General features: G+C 38.4%; 1 protein-coding gene across 1 annotated transcript in view; it reads left to right on the top strand.

The window, feature by feature from the left end:
- Window positions 1–1,003: 1,003 nt before the first annotated feature.
- The window catches only part of tmem178b (transmembrane protein 178B), a 139,081-nt gene continuing 118,317 nt past the window's right edge, over window positions 1,004–21,767 (top strand). The window contains exons 1-2 of the mRNA XM_041780964.1: window positions 1,004–1,073; window positions 1,287–1,898. Of these exons, the coding sequence (XP_041636898.1) occupies window positions 1,517–1,898 (382 nt within the window). The 5' untranslated portion in view covers window positions 1,004–1,073; window positions 1,287–1,516. The remainder of the gene's footprint in view (window positions 1,074–1,286; window positions 1,899–21,767) is intronic.

Genomic DNA, 21,767 nt, shown 5'->3' with positions numbered 1-21,767 from the left:
AAAATGGGCAGAAAAAATGGTGAAAAGGGGTTGACAAGTGGCAACATTGGGTTACAGAGGCCATAATATGCTAAAAGTGGCAAGATGGGTTTAAAGTGGCAAACATTTTGCAAAAATGGGCATCATTTGTTGTGAAAATGGGTTAGGAAGCAGTAAATATAGATTAAAAGTAACGAGAAATAGTGAAAAGAGGCAAAAATTAGTTAAAAGTGGGTGGAAAAACATTGTAATCATGGGTGGAAACAACGATGAAAGGGTGTAAAAGTGGCATGAATATGTAATTTGGTCATCAGAACCTAATAATAGTGTGTATCACTTTTTGGCTAGCCAGGACGCTAGCCTAATGTCACACTGATCCAACACACATGCATTGATATCGTCAGTTAATCAGAACTGGGGAGGGCCCATTTGCTGGGCTTTTCAGGGGACCAGCCAATTCCTTGGGCAGGCCTGTTTACTAGTAATGACAACAAGGCCGACAACACTAAGATCAACAAATGACAACAGCATTAACAACAACAAAGGCATGAAGACAAAACAGAAAGATAATAATAATGACAAATGTAAAAAGAATAGTCAAAGTTAAACGGTGACTTTGGGTCATTGCTCCCACAACCTGGTGTTACACTCTAACTTTTACTAAGAATACTGATGTAGATTAATGAGAGAAAAAATCAGTTTAAACTAATGTAGCACGTGCAGTTACATGCAGAATGAAGCTGCTTTGTGTAATAAGAAAAAAGGAAAATGCAAGATCATGTCTGGACTTCTTTTTGTCTGGGGTGAATGTAGCTAAGTCTCTTTGCTTTATTGTCATGCAAATTCAAGTCTATGACGATATCTTTAATGACGGAAGTGTAATGCTTTCTATGCAGCTATGTTTCCATGATTGTTTGAAAGTGTTGTGTCAGACATGATGTAGCCTGTAAGCTAACACCGCTCTCCTGCAGACAGCCTGCAGCTGATTGGCTGTTTCTCTGGCCTGCTCCGAAGCAGCTGCCGTCATCCTTCAGACGTGCTGAGGATGCAGACTGAGCTCCACTGTCCTCTCTGCGCCCATCATCTCTGTCCAGGTACATTTTCAGCCTCATAAATAACCCGGGTTAACGTCCTGTAGAGCGGTTTTAACGTTAGTGATTGGGTGTTTGTCGTGCATGCAGCTGCTCCGTCCTGCCTGTCTGCAGCTGCTGCTCTTCATGCACCGTGTGCTCCGGTGGGTGGGTGCTGCAGAGGGGGATTAATGTGTGTAGAATAAACGTGCTGCTGTGTTTGCATGTCTCTGCTAGGTGGATGGATGTCGGACATGCAGCGCTGAGATGAGATAAGAGCCCGGGCTGCTGCAGAGGAAGAAAACACGGAGTCATCACGGATTTAAGGCTGATTACAGGCTGATTCTTCTCGGTAACGGTACTCGGTGATGGTGACGGTCCTCGGTGATGTGAGCTGAGCTGAGCGGGGCTGATCTGAGGAGCTGTCCGTGCGTCGAGGTGCTGATGCGGCTGTGACACCAGCGAGCATGGCTGCCGGGAAGTTGCTGCTGTACGCGGGGCTCTCTCTGTCTCTGTGCGCCCTGGGCATGCTGGCCGTGGCGATGTGCTCCGATCACTGGTACGAAACCGACGCCAGGAGGTACCGGGAGCGCTGCCGGAGCTTCTCCAGCCGCCGGAAGGACCCGGGATTCATCTACATCCCCAACAACAGCCTCCCTCTGCGGGCCAGCCGCAGCAGCTCCCCCCGCTGGGACGACAAGCTGCTGCTGGCCCGGAACAAGCGGCAGCTGTTCGCCATGAGCGCCGCCGATGAATGCAGCCGGCAGTACAACTCCACCAACATGGGGCTGTGGAGGAAGTGTCACAGACTGGGCTTCGACCAGGAGATCGAGGATCTGATCAGGAAAGGTAAGAGAGAGGCCGCAGAGGCTGCTGGGATATTTAATCACAGGTGTGTGAGTCTGCTGAGGGTTCGTGGTTGGACCAGAGGGCGAACAAGGGCAAGAGCTGGGCTACCATGTTCACTGTGAAGGCATGTGTGGCCTGCAGCTCCACTCTGACGGTGGCCCTGAAGGGTAACTGCAGAAAAACATTTAGCTTAAATCAAAAATTCAATAAATATGGAATATTAATATTAATAGGAAGTTTTTTGGTGTGTCTAGAAAACAAAAAAATTGCAATCCATAAAACATTTTGGTGTTGCTTTTAACAGTTTATTTTTCTCTGTTTCATAAAATATTTTTTTTATTTATTGCATGTGGCGTGTTTGCAGTTCTTTTCGTGTGTTGACTGAATTGTTTTCGTGCTTCATATTTTCTTTGTGTGTTTCATGGTGTTTTTACATCATTTTTGATAGGTATAATTTTGTTTTTTCATCAGATATCTTTTGAGTGTCATGACATTTTTGCAGTTCATGACATATTTTTGGTTTCCAAAAATGGATTTTTTTTATGAAATGCTTTTGCATTTCACGGTATTTTGTTTCTCTTTGTATCAGAAAATATCTCTGTGTTCAGTTTTTTTTTAATTATAGGACATTTGTGCTCTCCCAAAATTATTTTTGTGTGTTTGGTGACATTTTTGGTTTTCATGGAACATTTAGTGTTTCTTAAAATATTTTCACATTTCTCTTTTCTGCATTTTTTTTAGTAATGTGATAAAATATTTTTGCATTTCACTAATATTTTTGTTTTCTCCAAAAGCCCTGTGTTTCATCAAAACTGTCTACCCTTCATGAAAAGTTTTTATGTTCTTGAAATATTTTGTGTTTTTTTTTTTTTTTTTTAATCTTTTTTCCATGAAACATTTTCACATTTCCAAGGAAATTTAAATGTTTCAGAAAATGTTTTTGGGCAACATAAGACATTTTAGCATTTCATGAAAAACGTGTGAATCACAAATCCACAAATATTTTTGAATTTTATATAAATATTATATATATATATATATATATATATATATATATATATATATATATATCATATTAGTTTGAGTTTCATGACGTTTTTGTTATACATGAAGTAATTTTGGTATCCAAAAATATATTTTCATGAGAAACTTATGCATTTTAAAGACTTTTTTTTTGTTCCAGAAAATATCTCTGCATTCCATGATTTTATATATATATATATATATATATATATATATATTAAATCACAGGGTGTTGTTGTGCATCACAGCAATTTTTTGTTGTGTTTCATGATGTATTTGCATGTCACATAAATTTGTCACAAAATACTTTAGCTTCTCATGAAATATCCCCGCGTTTCATGAAATCATTTAGCATTTTATGACATGTTTTATTTTATGGTGTATGATATTTTTATGCATGTCACAAATGTTCCTAGGGATGCACAATATTGTCAGCCTTATATTGGTGTCAGCAGCTTAATAATTTTAATATCTAAATATATACAAAATATAATTACCAAATATAAAACCAGAAAAAATATTGCCAGTATTTACTGCTGCTATATTGACAGTAAACATCGGTACATATCACCCTTAAATATCAGTAAAATTTCCAACTGTACCATTAAGTGTAAGTGGTTGTCTAGGGCCCCACACACTCAAGGGACCCCACTGAGTCCTGAACATAAAACAACTACCAGACTGTCTACTTCCTCTCTCTGCTCTGATTGGCTAAGCCTCTCTTTGACAGAAGACACGATGTTTTTTACAATAAAAGGTGCGTATAAATCGGTGTCAACTAAAAGGAGTTTGAAAATATCAGCAATTATCCAATATTGTGCATCCCTAATGTTTTTGTTTCACAAAATATTTCTGCATTCAGTGAAATATTTTTGCAGTTGTCCTTGAAGGCCACCGTAGCCTTGTTTTCATGCTGCATGTCCGTTCTAAAGCTAGAGGAGAGGATGGAGGCCTGTGTACTGTTAGTCAGTTTTCACATCTGGATTTGTGTGCAGTGCTCTTTTTGCTGTGAGGGCCTAGGGGGGCCTCAATGGTGGGCTGAAAAGCACGAACCAGCTTTATGTTTGCTCGGCTTGTTTAGGGTCATAAATGTCAAACATCACCGTGCTGCAGGTTCGCAGAGGGCGAAGACCTTCTTTTGACACTGAATTTTGTAAAACCTTGGAGGATTTCTGGAGAGACACCAGAATTTAAAGGCTGCTGCTGACATCAGTAATGAGAGTTATTGGTCAGTCGTTGCTTTTCTTGTCATCAGAGTCTCCCACTTGGTTAGTTTTAGTATTTTAATGAAGCTTGTGTTTGCAGGGTATAATATAAAAATCCTAAAAGTGTTCTTTGGTGAGCATAAGATGGGCTCATTCCTCTTCTATGAGTAAATGTGAGAACTTTTTGATACTGTTGATTATTAAATCACTGATCTTATATTATTTTGATACCACAGTCTGTATAAAACATGGACATAGTCTTAGCGAGGTCACCCATTTGTCTCTGAAGCAAAATTTTGCACACTTTTTTCTGTAATGGCAGTGAATATTGGACATTTTTGTCACTGGATGAATGGGTCAGGATGGATCTTGCATTGATTTTGCACAGCATGGCTTTTCTAGGTCATTCAGAAGGCTGCTTTCCTAAACCAATAACTTCAACAAAAATATTTAACATTTTTAAGCATCAGTGCAGAGGTCAGTTATGCCGAGAGGAAAATAGTTGAATTGCCCTTTGATGGATTAACCAGAAAACTTGCAGTAAAATCATCTGTAGTTCATTAAAAAGACCAAAAAGTGTCATGCTGAGCTGTTACTGTCAGCCTTCAGTGTCCTGGGGGCTTTCCTGTCCCTCCTTGCAGATAATAATCCCTCAGACATGCCGCGATCTTTGTCTCTGGAGAGAAGATTCCCAGTAGTAGTTTTTGCCGGTTTACTGGTCCCAGTCCAAGCTGTAGAGGAGAGGATGTGAAAGCCTCTGAGTGAATCTCTGCAGCTGTGCTTCCTCTGAGGATGCATCAATGGCCTCGATGGTTTTCCATCTGCAGGGATCTGCAGCTCACAGCGTTTGTGCTCAGTGATGAGATGAATGCGTGCACACAGGGCCGACTCTGAGCTCGGTCAGGATGAAGAGCAGAGCGTCTTCACCTCGTAGCTCATCATCAGCACTGACGGCTCAATAAGAGACTCTGCAGAGGATAATATCCCACTATATCTACTTTTAAAGTGATCTAACATCAACAGGATCAGCTGCTGGGTCATGACACAGACTTCCTTTAGATAAAAACAGTGTCTATAAAGGCTGCTTTTTCAGCACATAGAACCACAATATGATGATGTTTCTATCCCTTTTCTTTACCATTCTGATGCTCAGTTCAAACTTCAGCAAGCCATCTTGACCACGTCTAATTGTCTAAATGCACTGACTTGCTGCCATATGACTGGCTGATCAGCTATTTGTGTTAACAAGCAATTGAAGAGGTGTACCTAATAAAATGGGTGGTGAGTGTAGGTATCCATTTTTATATTTCTAGCTTCACTCTTCAATTCAGGGCACTTATGATAAGCTCTCCTTTCATTAAAAATGATCTGGTATTTAAACTACTTATTTATTTATTTTCACATCATACATGGGCAGTCCTTGGGTCATTTCTTCAGAGACACCAGTTGACTGGAATATTTGGATAATAAGATAAAGTTGCCATTGCCTTTCCTGTTCCAGTTCAATCCCTATTTTTTAACCAAATTTTAACCAAAAATTAAATGGCTCTTTTACCAACCATCCTGTTTTTTGCACTCCTTGATAATTCCCTGGCTATTTCTTTGTTTTGGCGAGCTAAATTAAAGTGATTGCTCCATGAATAATTTTCAAGCAATCTTTAGGGTTAAGGGGTTAGGGTTCAAGGCAAGGCAGGGTTAGGTTTAGTGGTTAGGTGTCAGGCAGGGTTAGGGGGTTAAGTCGGGCTTAGGTTTAGGGAGTTAGGGTAAGGCAGGGTTAAGTTTAGGGGTTAGGGTTAGGGGGTTTGGGTAAAATACCACCTAATTACAGTGTTACAAGGAATTTCTGAATAATTTATACATAATTACTAGGTAAATACTTCCTTAATATTACTAAGTTATTAATTGGAAAAATGCTAAGTTATTACTTTGTAATAACCACCTTATTCTTGGAAAAATCCATGATAATTACACTTATAACTATAGGATTACTAGCTATTAAGTGATCACTAAGATAAAGTGTTACTGACCAGCTTGCTCACATTGAAAACTAAAGGGGACGGGTTTTACTTAAGAGCTAGGCCTGAAGATCTATTTGAAGATCATGATCTATAGGTTAGTGATCCCTGTCCTATACAGAGAGAAAACTAAACTCTGTATACATGTGCATACTCTACACTACACCACTGGCCTTAATGTTGCTTTTAGGCCTGCTACTGCTTATGCTAATACTAATTTTGCTCTTGCTACTAGTGCCTCTGCTTCCACTGTTACTGTCCTGCTTCTTTTACTGTTTCTAAATCAGATTCTGCTGTCACTACCTTAACTGCAGCCAAAGCTTCTACTGTGACTACAACCGGTACTAAAGTCCCACTGACAGCCATGCAGGTCCATACTTCATGTTTAATATTGATTTATTTTATGATCCTTTCATGTATTTTCCTGCTGTTTAACCTTTAAATCACTCTTTAAATGTACAGTAGTTGTCCTCACTGAGACACGATGTTAAGCTGCACTCTTGTTCTGATTCTGTGTGATGTTAAAAGAACATAATTGTAATTTTTTAGGGATTTATGGAGGTCAGAAGTCAGAGGAAACACCACAAAGCTTTATCTGTACACACTGTTTGACTTTTATTCTGCTCTAATCTCTAAAGTCAAATCACCGGCAGACAGCCTTAGATTAAATCGGTATGCAACGCAGCGACTGGTTCATGATGGCTCCACAATTTTCTGGATCCTTCTCTGACACATTAGCAACACGTCTGATGAGTCAGATCCCATCCTAATGCTGTTTGATATAAATAAAGGTTATATTTGTAGATGTATGCAGAGGATGAATCATAATCTAAGAGCACGTATCACATTCACTCACTGACATTTAACTTCATATTTAACTTCATCGTCTGACTAATGAGGCTCGTTCAGTCTGGATTCAGTCAGACTGAAGACGGCAGAGGTCGACACAAATGCCAGACCTTCTCCTTCAGACTCACGGAGAGGATTTATGTGAGTTTCAGTGAGTAGGTGAGCGTGGGTTATCCAAACAGTGTTAGAGAGATGGTGACAAGGGTTTTCTTACTGTCAACAAATGTCATAAAAACTCACGAACATCCACATTGTCATATCTGACCAGTCCTTAAGGTGTTTCTCTAAAAGCTGAATAAGAACAGAGACACAAGATTATCACCTCATGCCTGAAAGTATTAAGAGAGGCCTTATTACATTTCCTCGCCAATTTCTCACTAAATCTGATTTTAAATGCTCGTAACTGAAGCAGTTAACGTCTAAGGGCTGATATATTTACAGTGACAGCTGAGTTATCCTGTTTGTGGATCTGTGGATCAGCTCTGACAGTGCCTTAAAGGTCATAATGAATAAATAAAGAAAAATTGGGAATTTCAGGGATTTCCCACAGTATTTATTCGAAGAAATAACTAGTGTTCAAATAAACAGATGGAGGACAAGAAAAAAAATCAATCAGTGGAACATTGTCCATAGAATGGCAATCTCTTTAAGGAGTTTCAAGCAGCAATTAAAATCTAAAGCCTGGAAGGGGGATGTGCATTGGGATGGATGGATGGATGGATGGATGGATGATGGATCAATCAACCAATAATGGATGCAACATGCATGGATGGAAGGATGAAGCAATAATGGACATAAGTGAGATGTATAGATAATGTATAAATGGATAGACCAATTATGGATGGATAGACCAATGGTGGATGGATGTCACAAGGGATAGATGGATGGATAGACAGATTTGGATGGATGAATAGATGGATGGATGGGTAGTTTGTGTTCCACATGCAAAGTAAAATTTTTATAGAAGCAGCAAATCACTCGCAAGTTAATACCTGCTGACTGAAATGAATTACATAAGATACAAAACCAGGTTTATTGAAAATAATTGCTTAGATAAGATTTAAGGTAAGATAAACCTTTATTAATCAACATTTGGGGGAAATTTGGTTATTACAGCAGCTCACACTCTAGGAGAAAGTCATCAGCAATGTTCTGAGGAAATCCTAGGATATTTAATCCCACTACATGGTGGATAAATTTACAAAATTCATGATGATTACTATTGAAATAATATGATTACTCAGGGAAATAAGGTGAATTTTCTTGTGTTGCTTGTTCACTTGAGTACACAACTTGAAGTTCTAGCATAAAAATGATCAGTGATGTGTTTTATTGATTTTCCTGGTTCATCTGCTCAGCCTGAGTCTCACTGATTGATTGAAGGTGTTTTGATTTTGTCATGAGGTAACGCCAGAAGAGATACCAGAAAGTGAGGAAGGAAACAGGCTAACTTCTACTTTATATCAGCTAATTTGTTAGGGTAGAAAATAAAACTTGTTGACTCGTCCTTGAGCATCATTTTGGATGAGGTGACATCAGTTAGATTTTTCTCCTTTTTGTGGGTCCTTCTGATCTTACTGCCTCCTAACCTCATTAAACTATGCTGAAAGCATAAAACAAAACATTTCTTATACCTGTAATCTAGCTGATTTACATTTCTATGAAGTCTGAGTAATTAATGATCTCTAGAGAGAGAATAAAATGAAGTGAATGGAGGCGTAATAAGAACATCAACATCAAACAAAGGGGGAAAAAAATCATTAAATTGGCAGAATATCACATATTGCAATGCTGTATTATCGCTGAATGTCAGGGAATATGCAGCATAAACCACAGGTGATGATGACAGTAATAAATAACAAGGAAGTCCTTCAGTCCAGCGATGCATCACCAAAATAAAACCTCATATCAATGTAAAAGGATGAGGACATACACAAAGCTGACCCAAAGATGTAACTGGGTCACCATCCTACAAACATCTCACTGCTGATAATCCCAGCGGTTAGCATATGTTTGCTCGCTTTGCGATCCCTCAGTGGCGCTCTGCACGTGACCTTCTGATATAGGAAAAACCCTCGGTCTAGAAGGAAGAAAGCTCCCAGAGAGAGAGAGGAGGATGTTTATGATTACACCGAGGATGACCTCCATCTGCTGTCACTGCGTGAAGAAAAAAAACCTTCAGGTTGTGGTGATGGAGACCCTCTCAGTCTGGTCAGACAGCCCTGAGGGGTCGGATTACTTCGCTCCCCAGGGACTGTGGATCATATTGGGAGGGGCTAAACTAGGCACAGTGGGGGGTTAAAGGTGGTCAGCAGGTTAGCTGTCAATGAGCCAAGTGTTAGAGCTATTCAGGTTAGATACATTGGGAGGGGGTATGTTTGAAGAGGCATTTATCAGGATTGTTTAAAACACATGATCTGACTCCTGAATAATCATAATAGATGAAAATATATTTTTTTAATGCATCAGATAATTACTTATAAAGTTAATTAAGAAGCTCGTCAACAGGCATAGTGTTGCTTCAGTAATCCTTGTAATCCTCATCATTTCCTAATGTATCCTAATGTACCGCATTGTATCGTATCTTATCTTAAAATATCATATATCCCATCCTACAATGTACCACATTGTATTGTATTGTAACTGTATTGTATTGTTTTGTTTCCTAATTTACTGTATCATATATCATAATGTATTTTTTTGCATTGTTATATATCATATAGTGTTATATCATTACATACTGTATTGTATTGTATAGTACCATATCCTCATGCATGATATCATATTGCAACGTTTTGTATATTATATCATATTTTTATATCATATCATGATATATTGTAACATTCCTAACGAACTATATCGAACCTATAGTTCCCTAACAAATCATATCATATCGTAATGCATCTTAAAAGGCAATATATACTTGAGTGGCTGCAAATATACTTAGGTGACCAACCCAATTGTAGTCAATGCCTGGGAAACACTGCCTGTCCTATTCTACTAGCCTAAACTATTATACTACACTACGCTATACTACGCTATGCTATGCTAAGCTACACTATGCTATGCTATGTTATGCTATGCTATGCTATACTGTAATATATTACACTATACTATGCTATGCTATGCTATACTATACTATACAATACTATATGTTAAACTATACTATGCTATATTATGCTACGCTATGCTATGCTATACTATACTATACTGTACTGTACAATACTATACTATGTTAAACTATACTATACTATACTATACTATACTAAATACGTTATACCATACTATACGTTATACTATACTATACTATAATACATTATACCATACTATCGATATACTATACTACGTTATACTATACTATAATACGTTTCGCCATACTATACGTCATACTATACTATACTAAACAAAACTAAACTATTCCATGTTTAACTAAACAATACTGTACTACATTATACTATTTACTATACAGCTGACTGTCCACAGTATCTTCACTGGTTCAAAGGTTTTTTTCAGGTGTGGGCAGGCTTTTTTTCCTGAGCAGCTCACATACACACTGATCTTCCTGGAGTCTCTTCAATAATTCAGACTCTCTGCTCATTAGTGCCCCTTTAGTCTGCACACAGACAACCTGCCGCTGATCACATCTACATGATAAAAAACGCACAATAAGACACACTTATTGCTGCAAACATTTACATCCTGATGCTGATGAAACACACATGCTCAGTTGTATCATCACAGAAAATATTCAAATAGAACTAAGTATTTCTTCATAAAACTTTATTAAGATTCTCTCCTCTTTGGTGTCACTTTGAATAAAAACCTTGATTTTTTGTCAGGAGCTTTTTGTGATTCATGAAGGATATAAAGATCCTGTACCAGGACGCGTTTTTGTTCTTCTGATGCAGATTAATGCAATTTCAGAAATCACATGCTTTTATTTCTCATGGTTTTAATTCTTTGTGAGCCTGTTTTTTTCTAGATCAGTGGTGGATTCAGTCTTTGTTTTCAGGTGACAGATTAATATTTTTCTTGTTTTGTGTTGCAGACTGTTGGTGTGATGTTTGCCTGCAGGGCAGTGACCTTATTCCTGTTTTCACTGGAATATTTTACTCATAAAGAAATATCGTACCCCTTTTTAAGCTTTTTCTAGTCACTCCCCTTTCCTCTGCTGCTAATGTAGTTAATATGAAGTGTTTTCACTCCATACATATGATGTATTAATTTGGAGCAATTTTTCACTACACAATGACCAAAGTCGACTATTATACTGTCAAAACTTATACCCCAGCTTGCCATAAGTGCTATGTCTCTAAGATTTTTCTCTCCTTTCCAGGTAAGAAATTGTAATTTTACTGCCCTAATTTTGGTACAGATACATGTAGGTTCAGTTGTTATGATGGGAAATCCATCTCTTTTCATAAATCTGGATCATTTGGCTCAGCTCAGGAGTAAGAGCTGGTCTTATGGCTCCCAAATGGCTCCCCACTTGGCACCAGTTTGGCTTATTAAATCTGGATAAAGTAATGACAGAAAAGAAAGAAAAGAAACTGGTAGACCAGCACCTGTTATTTTCATAAAAGAATCAGCTGGTAGACCAGACTCGATCTTGAACGGCACGTCAAAACTTGGTCTCATACACATACAGTACATACCAACAATCTTTCCCTTATGTTGACAGACCTTTGTTGGTGACTTTTGGAAAAGTGGCTGGAACAACCAGTTCCACACATTTTCAAAAAGTTGCCAACAATGGCCTGCTATTGGGCAAAAAAATGGAGGGAAAAGGGCCTCAACAACCCTGGCTTCACTATTATCCCATCCATGCCTTTGAAGATATTAACCTTTAATGTTTATAAAACATTCCATTCATGCATTTGAAAATATTCACCTTTCATGTCAATAAAACAATCCATCCATTCCTTTAAAGATAATGCCATCCTTTAATGTCTATGAAACATTCCATCCTTCTCTTTGAAGATGATATCACCCTTTGACATCTGTAGAACATTCCCTCCTTAGGTTTGAAGATAATGTCATCCTTTAATGTCTATGAAACATTCCATCCTTCTCTTTGAAGATGATATCACCCTTTGACATCTGTAGAACATTCCCTCCTTAGGTTTGAAGATAATGTCATCCTTTAATGTCTATGAAACATTCCATCCTTGACTTTGAAGATAATGTCATCCTTTAATGTATTTAAAACTTCATCCTTGCCTTTGAAGATGATATCCCCCTTTTATGTCTACAGAACATATCATCATTTCCTTTGAAGATGATGTCACCCTTGAATTTCTATAAAACATTCCATAATTTCTTTTGAAGATGATGCTATCATTTATTATCTAAAAAACAGTTCATTGTTGCCTTTGAAGACGTCATCCTGTAATGACTATATAACATTCCATCCTTGCCTTCGAAGATGATATCATCCTATGATGTCTTTAAAGCAATCCATTCTTACTTTTGAAGATGTTGTAATCTTTTAATGTCTGTGAAGCATTCCATCATTGCCTTGAAGTTGATGTCATCCTTTAATGTCTGTAAAACATTCCATCCTTGCCTTTTAAAATACAGTTAGGACTAGTGAGGCGAAAGAGGACCCCTGCACAGTCTTTTTTACCCAAATACGTTGTAAATTGATAACCCTTTCCTTTGAAGAAGATGCCCTCCTTCAGTGTCTATAAAACATTTCATTCCTAACATGTGAAAAAGTGGGATGGACTGGTAAGGAGAAAGAAAACCCCTGCACCCTGTATACCCTTTTGTTTAAAGATGATGTCATCCCTGAATGTCTATAAAACATTCCATCCTTGCCTTTGAAGATGTGTGAGCCTTTTACGTCTATGGAATATCATCCTTGCCTTTAAAGATGATGTCATCCTTTAATGTTTATAAACTTTTCATTATTACCTTTTGTATGCAGACTAGTCTCCGCCCCCAGTTGTCATTTCATTTACATTGTATTGATGTTTTTGACAAAATGAGGCAGGAAAGCTGTTAAAGGGGCTCAACTAGCCTCTTAGCTCTGTACTAGATTCCTCTAGACTCTTGTTTAGATATGTAGAAGGAGGTCTGCATGACTAATCATTAGTGATATCAATAACCTCTATGTCAGGTAAATCCATTAACCTGTGGTTAAAATTCACTTTTTTGTAAAATGTAAGGATCATAGCCAATGGATGAAGAAATTTTCTGATGATAACTGCGGGGTGCAGGTCCAGCTTTAACGGACAGACTTTCTTCCATTCACATTGTTTCCAAACCGCTGTTCTTCACTTCCTGACCCACATCTGACATTTGTGCGTCATTGGGATGACGTTACTGCAAACAACCTTTATGTCTAAGAAAAACTTTATACCGGGAGCTTAATCATCACTACCTGCTCTGTCGATCCAACACAGCATAAATCTTTAATTATTTGATTAAACATGCTGACAAAGACCGCAGCTCCACATGCTGTCTCTGTGAGTGTCTGGAGAGAGAGTTAGTCACGGTGCAGTCGGAGTGACTCGTGTGACCACCGGGAGAGTTGAGTCGGAGTGACTCGTGCATGATGTGGTTTGTTTCCACACAGCCGCCATGAATGTTTGATGACCTCACACTCACTCCCACAGACACTTACTGAGCATGTGCAGCCTGAGGGAGCATACAGGCAGAGTTTATACTACCTACTAACATGAGAACACGTTACAGACATCAGGGATGCACTAAAACATGATTTATACAACATGAATAAAACATGAAGCACACTGACAGACTCACAGGATGAGCAGGGATTATACCCACACAGAGGATGAAGATTAGAAATGTCACTATTTCTACTGTCACTGGTACTATTTAAATGACAGGAAATAGACTCAAATATTTTTTATTAAGTTATAGTTTGTCTGCTAACCTGTCTAGATTTTGGAGGTCAGAGATAAATGTCAATATTCTTTAGTCTTACGTCTTACAGCGTAGTCTTTCTTCTTGACCCCCCTCTGTACTGTAACTGTCTGGTTATCAGACATTTACTAGAGGCATCTAACCACCAGGTGGTAGTTGTATTTTTGCTCATCACTCTTCACGTGTTTAATGAGTTTTTGTACGTTTGGACTAATTAAATGACTCCAGTTCAGAAATGTCATGTGAGCTGTTGGAGGTGACTCACTCACACCGCTCCTCTCCTCACTACATTAACCCGCTCTGTGGCAGCAGCGTGACATCTCCATGGAAACAAAGGTGTCCTGAGTGTGTGATTGGCAGTCAGGACCTTTATAGAGATGAGGAGGCGGGAGAGGAAGGCTCATGGTGAGTGTTTGAATGAGTGTATTCACTCTGCAGCTGTGGATGACACATCTTCAGCTTCACTCCCAACATCTTCAGGAGGATTTTTCTCCTCCTCAAGTTATGATGAAGGATCGAGCTGTCATGTTTGGGGACTTCTTGGATTTAAAATTGATTTTAAGATCTAAACTAAAGGTTCAAGAGAGCAAAATAACATCAAAACAGCAAGTGGATTTAGTTTTGAAGACTTCAATGTGTCCTAAGCATTATTTCTATTTTTGAATAAAGGACTGGTTTCAGTCATTTGGAGGCCCCAAAAAAGACCCACCTGAAGCTTTTCCCTACTGAGATAAAAACAATCATATATATTCTGAAGCATCTCTTTATGTACGAAAGCTGAAAAACATCAAGACATACCCAAATGGCTATCCACAAAATCCACAAAAACCAACAGCGCTGTTATTAAAACATGTCTATACCAACAGCGTTTCCCTTATGTTGATTGTCTTTTATTTGCAACTTTTGGAAAAATGGGAGAAACTGGCAAAGAGCAAGGGACATTCCCCTTGCAAGTTGCATCCAGGTTTTTCAAAAGTTGCCAGTTAGGGCCAATTTTTGTGCAAAACTGGAATGGAAAGCCTCCAAAATTCCCAGCTTCAAGAATGTTCCAGCCCCTGCCTTTGAAGTTAATAATATCCTTTAATGTCTAGAAAACAGTCCATCCTTGCCTTTGAGGATGATTTCCATTCCGTCCTTGCTTTTAAAGATAATGTTGTCCTTTATTGTCTTTGAATGTTTCATTCTTGCCTTTAAAGATGATATCAGAATTTAAAATCTTAAAAAACATTCCACCCTTTCCTTTTAAGATGATGTCATATTTTATTGTCTTTTGGACAATCCATCACTGCCTTTGAAGATGAGTTCATCCTTTTTTTCCCATAAAACAGTCCATCCTTGCCTTTGAAGATGGTGTCATATTTTAACATCTTTAAAACATTCTAGTCTTGCCTTTAGGACAATATTGTGCTTTGATGTCTTTAGAACATTCCATCCTTGTCTTTGAAAATGAGTTCATCCTTTAATTTCTTTAAAACAGTCCACCCTTGCCTTTAATGATGATGTTGTCCTGTAATGTCTATTAAATTGTCTGTTCTTAAATTTTGTAAAAGTGGGAATGTTTTAGGTTGGATTGGTATGGAGAAAGATTACCCCTGCACACTGCCTTGATTGTGCAAATAAGCTGGCATCGTTTGAAATAGTTGGTCAGGTTGAGGACCAGGAGAAACCCTGCACACTGCTCAAATATGTTAGTAGTTGAAAACCATCATTGCCTTTGATGATTATGTTGTCCTTTCTTGTCTTTAGAATAGTCCATCCTTGCCTTTGAAGATGATGTCATCTTTTAAAGTTTATGAAAAAGTCCATCCTTCTCTTTGAAGATGATGTCATCTTTTAAAGTTCATAAAATAGTCCATCCTTGCCTTTCAGATGTTGAGATCCTTTAATGCCTATAAAACATTCCATCCTTGCCTTTTTAGATGATGTTATCCTTTAATGTCCTTAAAATACTCCATATTTGCGTTTGAAGATGATGTCACCCTTTGGGTCTTCCTTGTCTTTAAAGACAATGTCACCCTTACATCTGTATAAAACATCATATCAAGTCTGACTCCTGTATGATATCTGTGCAATGTGCAGAATTTCATAATTCTGATGGACTGAATCCACTCCTGTCCCATGTTTTATAGAAAAGTTAAGGTATCACTGCTCTTTGATGCCATTGATCATCGGAACAACAGATTTTATAACATTTTATGAGCACATTATCAAAAAGGTTTGTACATTTTGACAACAATCAGCCCCTTTAGTGTTAAATGAAGGCTGAAAGGTTGATCTCTGGTTCAAATTCAGGCGATGTTTTGAGCACAAAGCTAAGCTAACCGCCTCCTTTCAGTGCTCACGCAGCCGTGATGCTCTGAAGGCACACTAATGGACTCTTTATAGGACATAAGTGTTGTTTTGTCCGCCGGTCCCGAGCAGTAAAAAGACCTTTTCTTGTGAGCGAGCAGCTGCAGCCACAGAGCTGCCTTCATGCTGCAGAATAAGGCCGTGATTGATGCGGGCTCTTCCTTCGGGCCCGCGGCACTCTTTGACTTGATAAGGCGTTGATTAAACGAGCCGGCCGGAGGAAGACGAGACTGAAGAGTCGCCTCAGGACAGAAAGCGGCCTTCTGAAGAATGGAAATGTCCTGTGATGTGAAATCAAACATGGTTTTTTCTCGCAGTGCTCTGTGGAGTGTTTCAGAGCTGACTGCCTGCTGGATGAACTCTGATGAACCCAAACTACTGTTGGATACTGTAGTGGGGTCAGATCTGGGATTCACACCAGATACTGGGACCTTCTAAGGATCCCTGCTGGTTTGAGGTCAATGCATTTACATCTCTGCAGATAATAAGTCAGTGTAATAACAAAGCTGCACACTCTTTCTGCTAAACCTCAGTCTGCAGATAAAAAAAGGATTACAGCAGTTTGTACACAGGTGATTGGACATGGTGCTGTTAATTCTGCCTAAAAATAATATCAAGGTACAGAAGATATGGATATTTATCTTTAGTTGAATAGATATGTATTTGGATTACAGCTGACAAAGAAATGTCCAGTATTGGATTTCTAGGGTTTCTGTATTTGTTGCTATACTAATTTTTTTAAATGTTGCCAACTTGGATAGAACTTGCCAGGAATGAACTCTCACTCCTTGACAATTCAACCAGATCTTTGAACATCGCCAACTAGTTTGTACAACTTAGACAGTGTGAAGGGTTTCCTTTACCCATGGCCAGTGCCATGCGCACTTTTCAACCATCGCCAACTTAGTTGGGCATTAAAAACAGCGTACAGAGATTCTCTTTCTCCTTACCAGTTCAATCAGTGTATCATTCATTCATTTAATAGTTGATTGATAATTGAATAACAAATAAATGAAAAATGGCATTGTTCAATTTTTCTGTTTTAAAAACCAAGTCAAATAATAAAATGATGTTCATTTTCTAGTTTTCATTTCTGAAATGAAATGAAATAAACAGGAAATGATGTTTTTTTTTTTTTTTTACTTTTGCTATTTACGTTGGGATCAAAGAATGTAATATGAAAAAACAGCTGTAAACAGTCAATTTGACTGCAATATTGATTTGCGTAACCTGGTTCAAGTGTGCTCTGAAAAGCATCCTTAGACTCACACGCCCATCGCTGAGGAGTTCACGCTTTCTGTAATAATATACGGGAAAACAAACGCCCACACCGCGTTAGGGCACATTCACACTAGGCAATCTGTACTGTGCCTGGGTACGTTTGAGCCTAAAAGTCCAGTATGTTTGACCAGCATGAGCACACTCTTCCGTGCTCAGATGCGGCATGCTTCCCTGGCTTCAGCAGGATAAGGTGGACCAAAGCATGGCACGAATGCAAGTGAAGGAGCACAAGCTTGGGAACATAACTTAACTTGGTACCGGTGTTTGTGTTCTGTATATTATTCCAGGAAGTGTGAACTCCTCAGTGATAAGCATGTGATTCTCAGGATGCTTTTCTGAGCACAACACCTGCACCAAGTTATGCAAATTAATATTGAAATCACATTAACTGCTTACACCCGTTTTTTCATATTACATTTTCTGATCCCAACATTAATAGCAAAGGTCAAAAAGACACATCATTTCTTGTTTGATTTCGCTTCAGAAATGAAAACAAGAAAATGAACCATTTTTTCATTATTTATCATTCAATTATCGAATATTGAATGAACGAATGATAGATTCAGTTCTACCAACTTTTTCAAATGACACAAAGTTATTTGTACAATTTAACAGCAGGTACTCATTAGGTGTCAACCCTTGCTACTTGAAAGTTCCACCCCTTTTTTAAATGTTGTCAACTTGTTCCTGCAATTTTGTTGGTAAAAGTGGTGGGAAGTGAGCCCTCGCTCCATGCGGAGAATTGAGACACTGTGTGGTGTCTTCCCTACTCCTTGCCTGTTTCACCAACTTTTTCTAATGTTGCTAACTTATTTTTGAAAATAATTTGGTAAACTTGCCAGAAGTGTAACCTCACTCCAGGAGGTTCAACAATATCTTTAAACTTTGCCATTTTCTTTTGTTTTCTTTTTTTTCATTTTTTTTTTTTTTAGCAATTTCGACGATGTGAAGGGTTTCCTCAACTCCTTGCCAGTTCTATCCAATTTTAAACTATTGCCAACTTATTTGGGTAATAGAGACAGTGTGCAGGGTTTCCCTTACTTCTTACTAGTTCTGCCACTTTTTTGAATGTTGCCAACTTATTTGTGCAATTAATGTATGGAACTGTTCAGGAGTGAGCCCTAGCTCCTTGCAAATCTTCGAGTCAAGGGTTTCCTCCAGCCCTTACCAGTTCCACCCATGTTTTTTTTAACTATTTCCAACTAATTTGCACAATAAAGACAATGTGCAGGGTTTCTACTGCTTTTCCCCATTTCTACCTGATTTTCGAATGTTGTCAACTCATTTAAGCAATTTTGTAGTTGAAGCTGTGGGTAATTTGGACTGTGCAGGGTCTCCCCCTCTTCTTGCTTCTTTTACCAACTTTATCAAATGTTGCCAACTTGTTTTTGCAATTTCCTGGATGGAACTTGCCAGAAACGAACTCCTTGACATTTCAATCAGATCTTTAAACATTGCCAACTAATTAGTTGAGATTGAAGGGTGTTTTGTTTTGTTTGTTTTTTTTTTACCCCATGCCAGTCCATGGACATTTTTTAACCATTGCCAACTTAGCTGAGCAATAAAGACAGTATGCAGGGGTTCTCTCCTTACTAGTTCTGTACCAACCTTTTCAAATGGTACCAACATATTTGTGCAAATAAATGATCAGAACTCATGAAGAGTGGACCCTTTCTCCATGATAGTTACATCCATTTTTGCAAAAGGTGACAACTTACTCTTGCAATTGTGGCAGTGTTCCAGGGTTTCCTTGTTCCTACAGTTCAACCCACTTAGTTGCAGAAATAAATTGAAATTGTCTGAAAAAGTGTGTGGAAGTGGTGAGAAGTGAACACTCACTATTCTCCAGTTACATTCAGGTTTTCAATTTGCCAATTTATTTGGGATTTTTGTATATCATGCAGGAGTTTACCTGCAATTTTTGTTAATTAAAAACCAGAAAATGTCAAGGATAGCCTTTGTGCTGCTGTATATCAAACTGGTATCAGTATTGTTTGATTTTAATGTTTATACTAGATTCATGCCAAAGTATAGAATTGTTATCATGATGATCCCAGTCCTTCTGGTCATCATAAAGACTGAAATGAGCAATTAGACCAAAATTGTTTTGTTTACCAGGCTGTAAATGTTTTTTATTTCAGCTGTAAAATTGGACAGTTTAACATGGGGCTCAATGAGGACTGACTCATTGTAGGAGACGGACTCTAGTGGACACTAGCGGGACAGCAGCTTTTGCTTTGGCTTCATTTCTGCAGGTTTAGATGTGTTACTATCAGTATATGAGAAGTTACAGCTATCATGGAGTCTCTGTAAGTCATTAGCAGTCGATTTCAGAGGCAATGATCAGTCACTAATGAACAGAGACGCCAAGAGATCTCTCTTCATTAGTGTGAGGTGTGAAGGTGTCGTACCTGAGCCTCCTGTAGCCACGTTTAAAGGCTTCATAAGAGCGTCCCCTCTTTCCCTCTAACAGCTCGTCTCTTTCTAACAGCTCGTCTCCTTGTATGATCGTCAAACCCTCAGTTTTCATCGTCTCTCTTTTATCTTCTTTCACCTCCTAATTCACACTGAGGTCATAATTACAACGTGTTGAATGATGAGACGAACCCTGGCTGATATGATAGGAGTGTAGGAGGAGGATCTGATTTAAGAGCAGTTCGTAGAGATGGCTGCATTAGGACCCCTACTTCCTCTCACTATCATCAATAAAATGCATATATACCAACAATCTTTCCCTTTTGTTGACTGCCCTTTGTGGCAACTTTTGGATATTAGGTTCCTTACCAGATCCACCCAGTTTTCCAACAGTTGTCAACAATGGCGTACTATTCGACAAAAATAAGGAGGCATTATAGCCAGAAAATTCAAACTTTTTGGAACTGAAATGTTTATTTCACTTTCTTATGAAATCCAAAAAACTCAAAATTTCCATGCCTTTGAAAATGATTTTATCCTTTAAGTAAAAAATCCCTGCTTGCCTTTTTTATATATAAGCTCCTTTAGTGTCGCTTAAACATTCTGTTCTCTGTTTTAGAAGATGATGTCATCCTTGTTTTTCTTTCAGACAAACCGCACCTTGCCTTTGAAGATGATGCCATCCTTAAATGTTTATAAAACGTTCCATCTTTGTCTTTTAATATGATGTAATCAATTGATGTCTGTTAAAAATTCCATCTCCTCCACGATAATGCCATCCTTTAAAACCTATACAAAATTCCTTCATTGGTGTTAAAGATTATGTGATCCTTTAAATTTAAATTCTACAAAACATTCCATCATCTGGCTTTAAAAATGATATCATCCTTGACTGTTTTAAAGAAAAATCCATCCCCTACATTTGAAGATGTTTCCATCCTTTAATGTTTATAACACATTCCATCCTTGCCTTTGAAGAAGATGCCATCAATTAATACTTTCAAACAGGGTCCAAAAGTAACACTCGCCACTCTCCAATTATGAGTAGATTTTGTCTCTGGCTGGTAAATTTTTAAGACCACTCGCCACTGTGGTGAGTTTTTTTTTTACCAGCGAAAAATTCATTTTTTTGTTACTGGAGAACGATGCTGGTATCGGCTGGTTTCCTGGCAGAGTAATGTGTATTTCAGGCCGAGACGATCTTTGGTCACGTAAGTGCGTCAGTCATGATGCCATCCACTGCACACCGAAGTGGATAGCTGATTGTTACTGTACCCGTACCTCCTTGCAGTATCGCCAACTCACTATATTTAGCAAGTTTTCAGACCCCTCTAGCGACTCTTTTTCAAAAAAGCGACTAGCAACAACTCTAGTGACTTTGTTTGGTGTTATTGGAGACTTTTGAAGACTGACATGAAAGCACGTATCGTTGTAGCACCTCTTGAGCAGCAGACGCTGCCGTGGGCCCCTCCCTGTCCCAAAGCACTGACAGGCAGCTCACTCCTCGCCCAGGAGTCCCCCTCAGCTGCGGTCGGAGCAGGAGATGCCCACCCCTCCATGTCCAGACTACAGATTAACCGCGCTGTGAAGGCGCCTTGACAGTTTTTTCTATCGTCCCTTTTTGGTTCATTTAGATTGTTAATGAAGACTGCATGTATACATACATATATATATATATATATATATATATACACACACACACACACACACACACATATAAATTGATTTGTTGTAGACTCTTAAGTGGACCCCGAGGTTTACAACTAAACCAACCGTAAGAAAACTAAACTTATAAGAAAAATAGAATAATAAATAAATGATAAACCATTAATAAAATTTAA

The sequence above is a fragment of the Cheilinus undulatus genome, linkage group 23 (genome assembly GCF_018320785.1).
Source record: "Cheilinus undulatus linkage group 23, ASM1832078v1, whole genome shotgun sequence".
NCBI classification, from domain to species: domain Eukaryota; kingdom Metazoa; phylum Chordata; class Actinopteri; order Labriformes; family Labridae; genus Cheilinus; species Cheilinus undulatus.
Note: the sequence above shows the minus strand (reverse complement) of the source record. Positions and strands in the feature narration are given on the sequence as shown.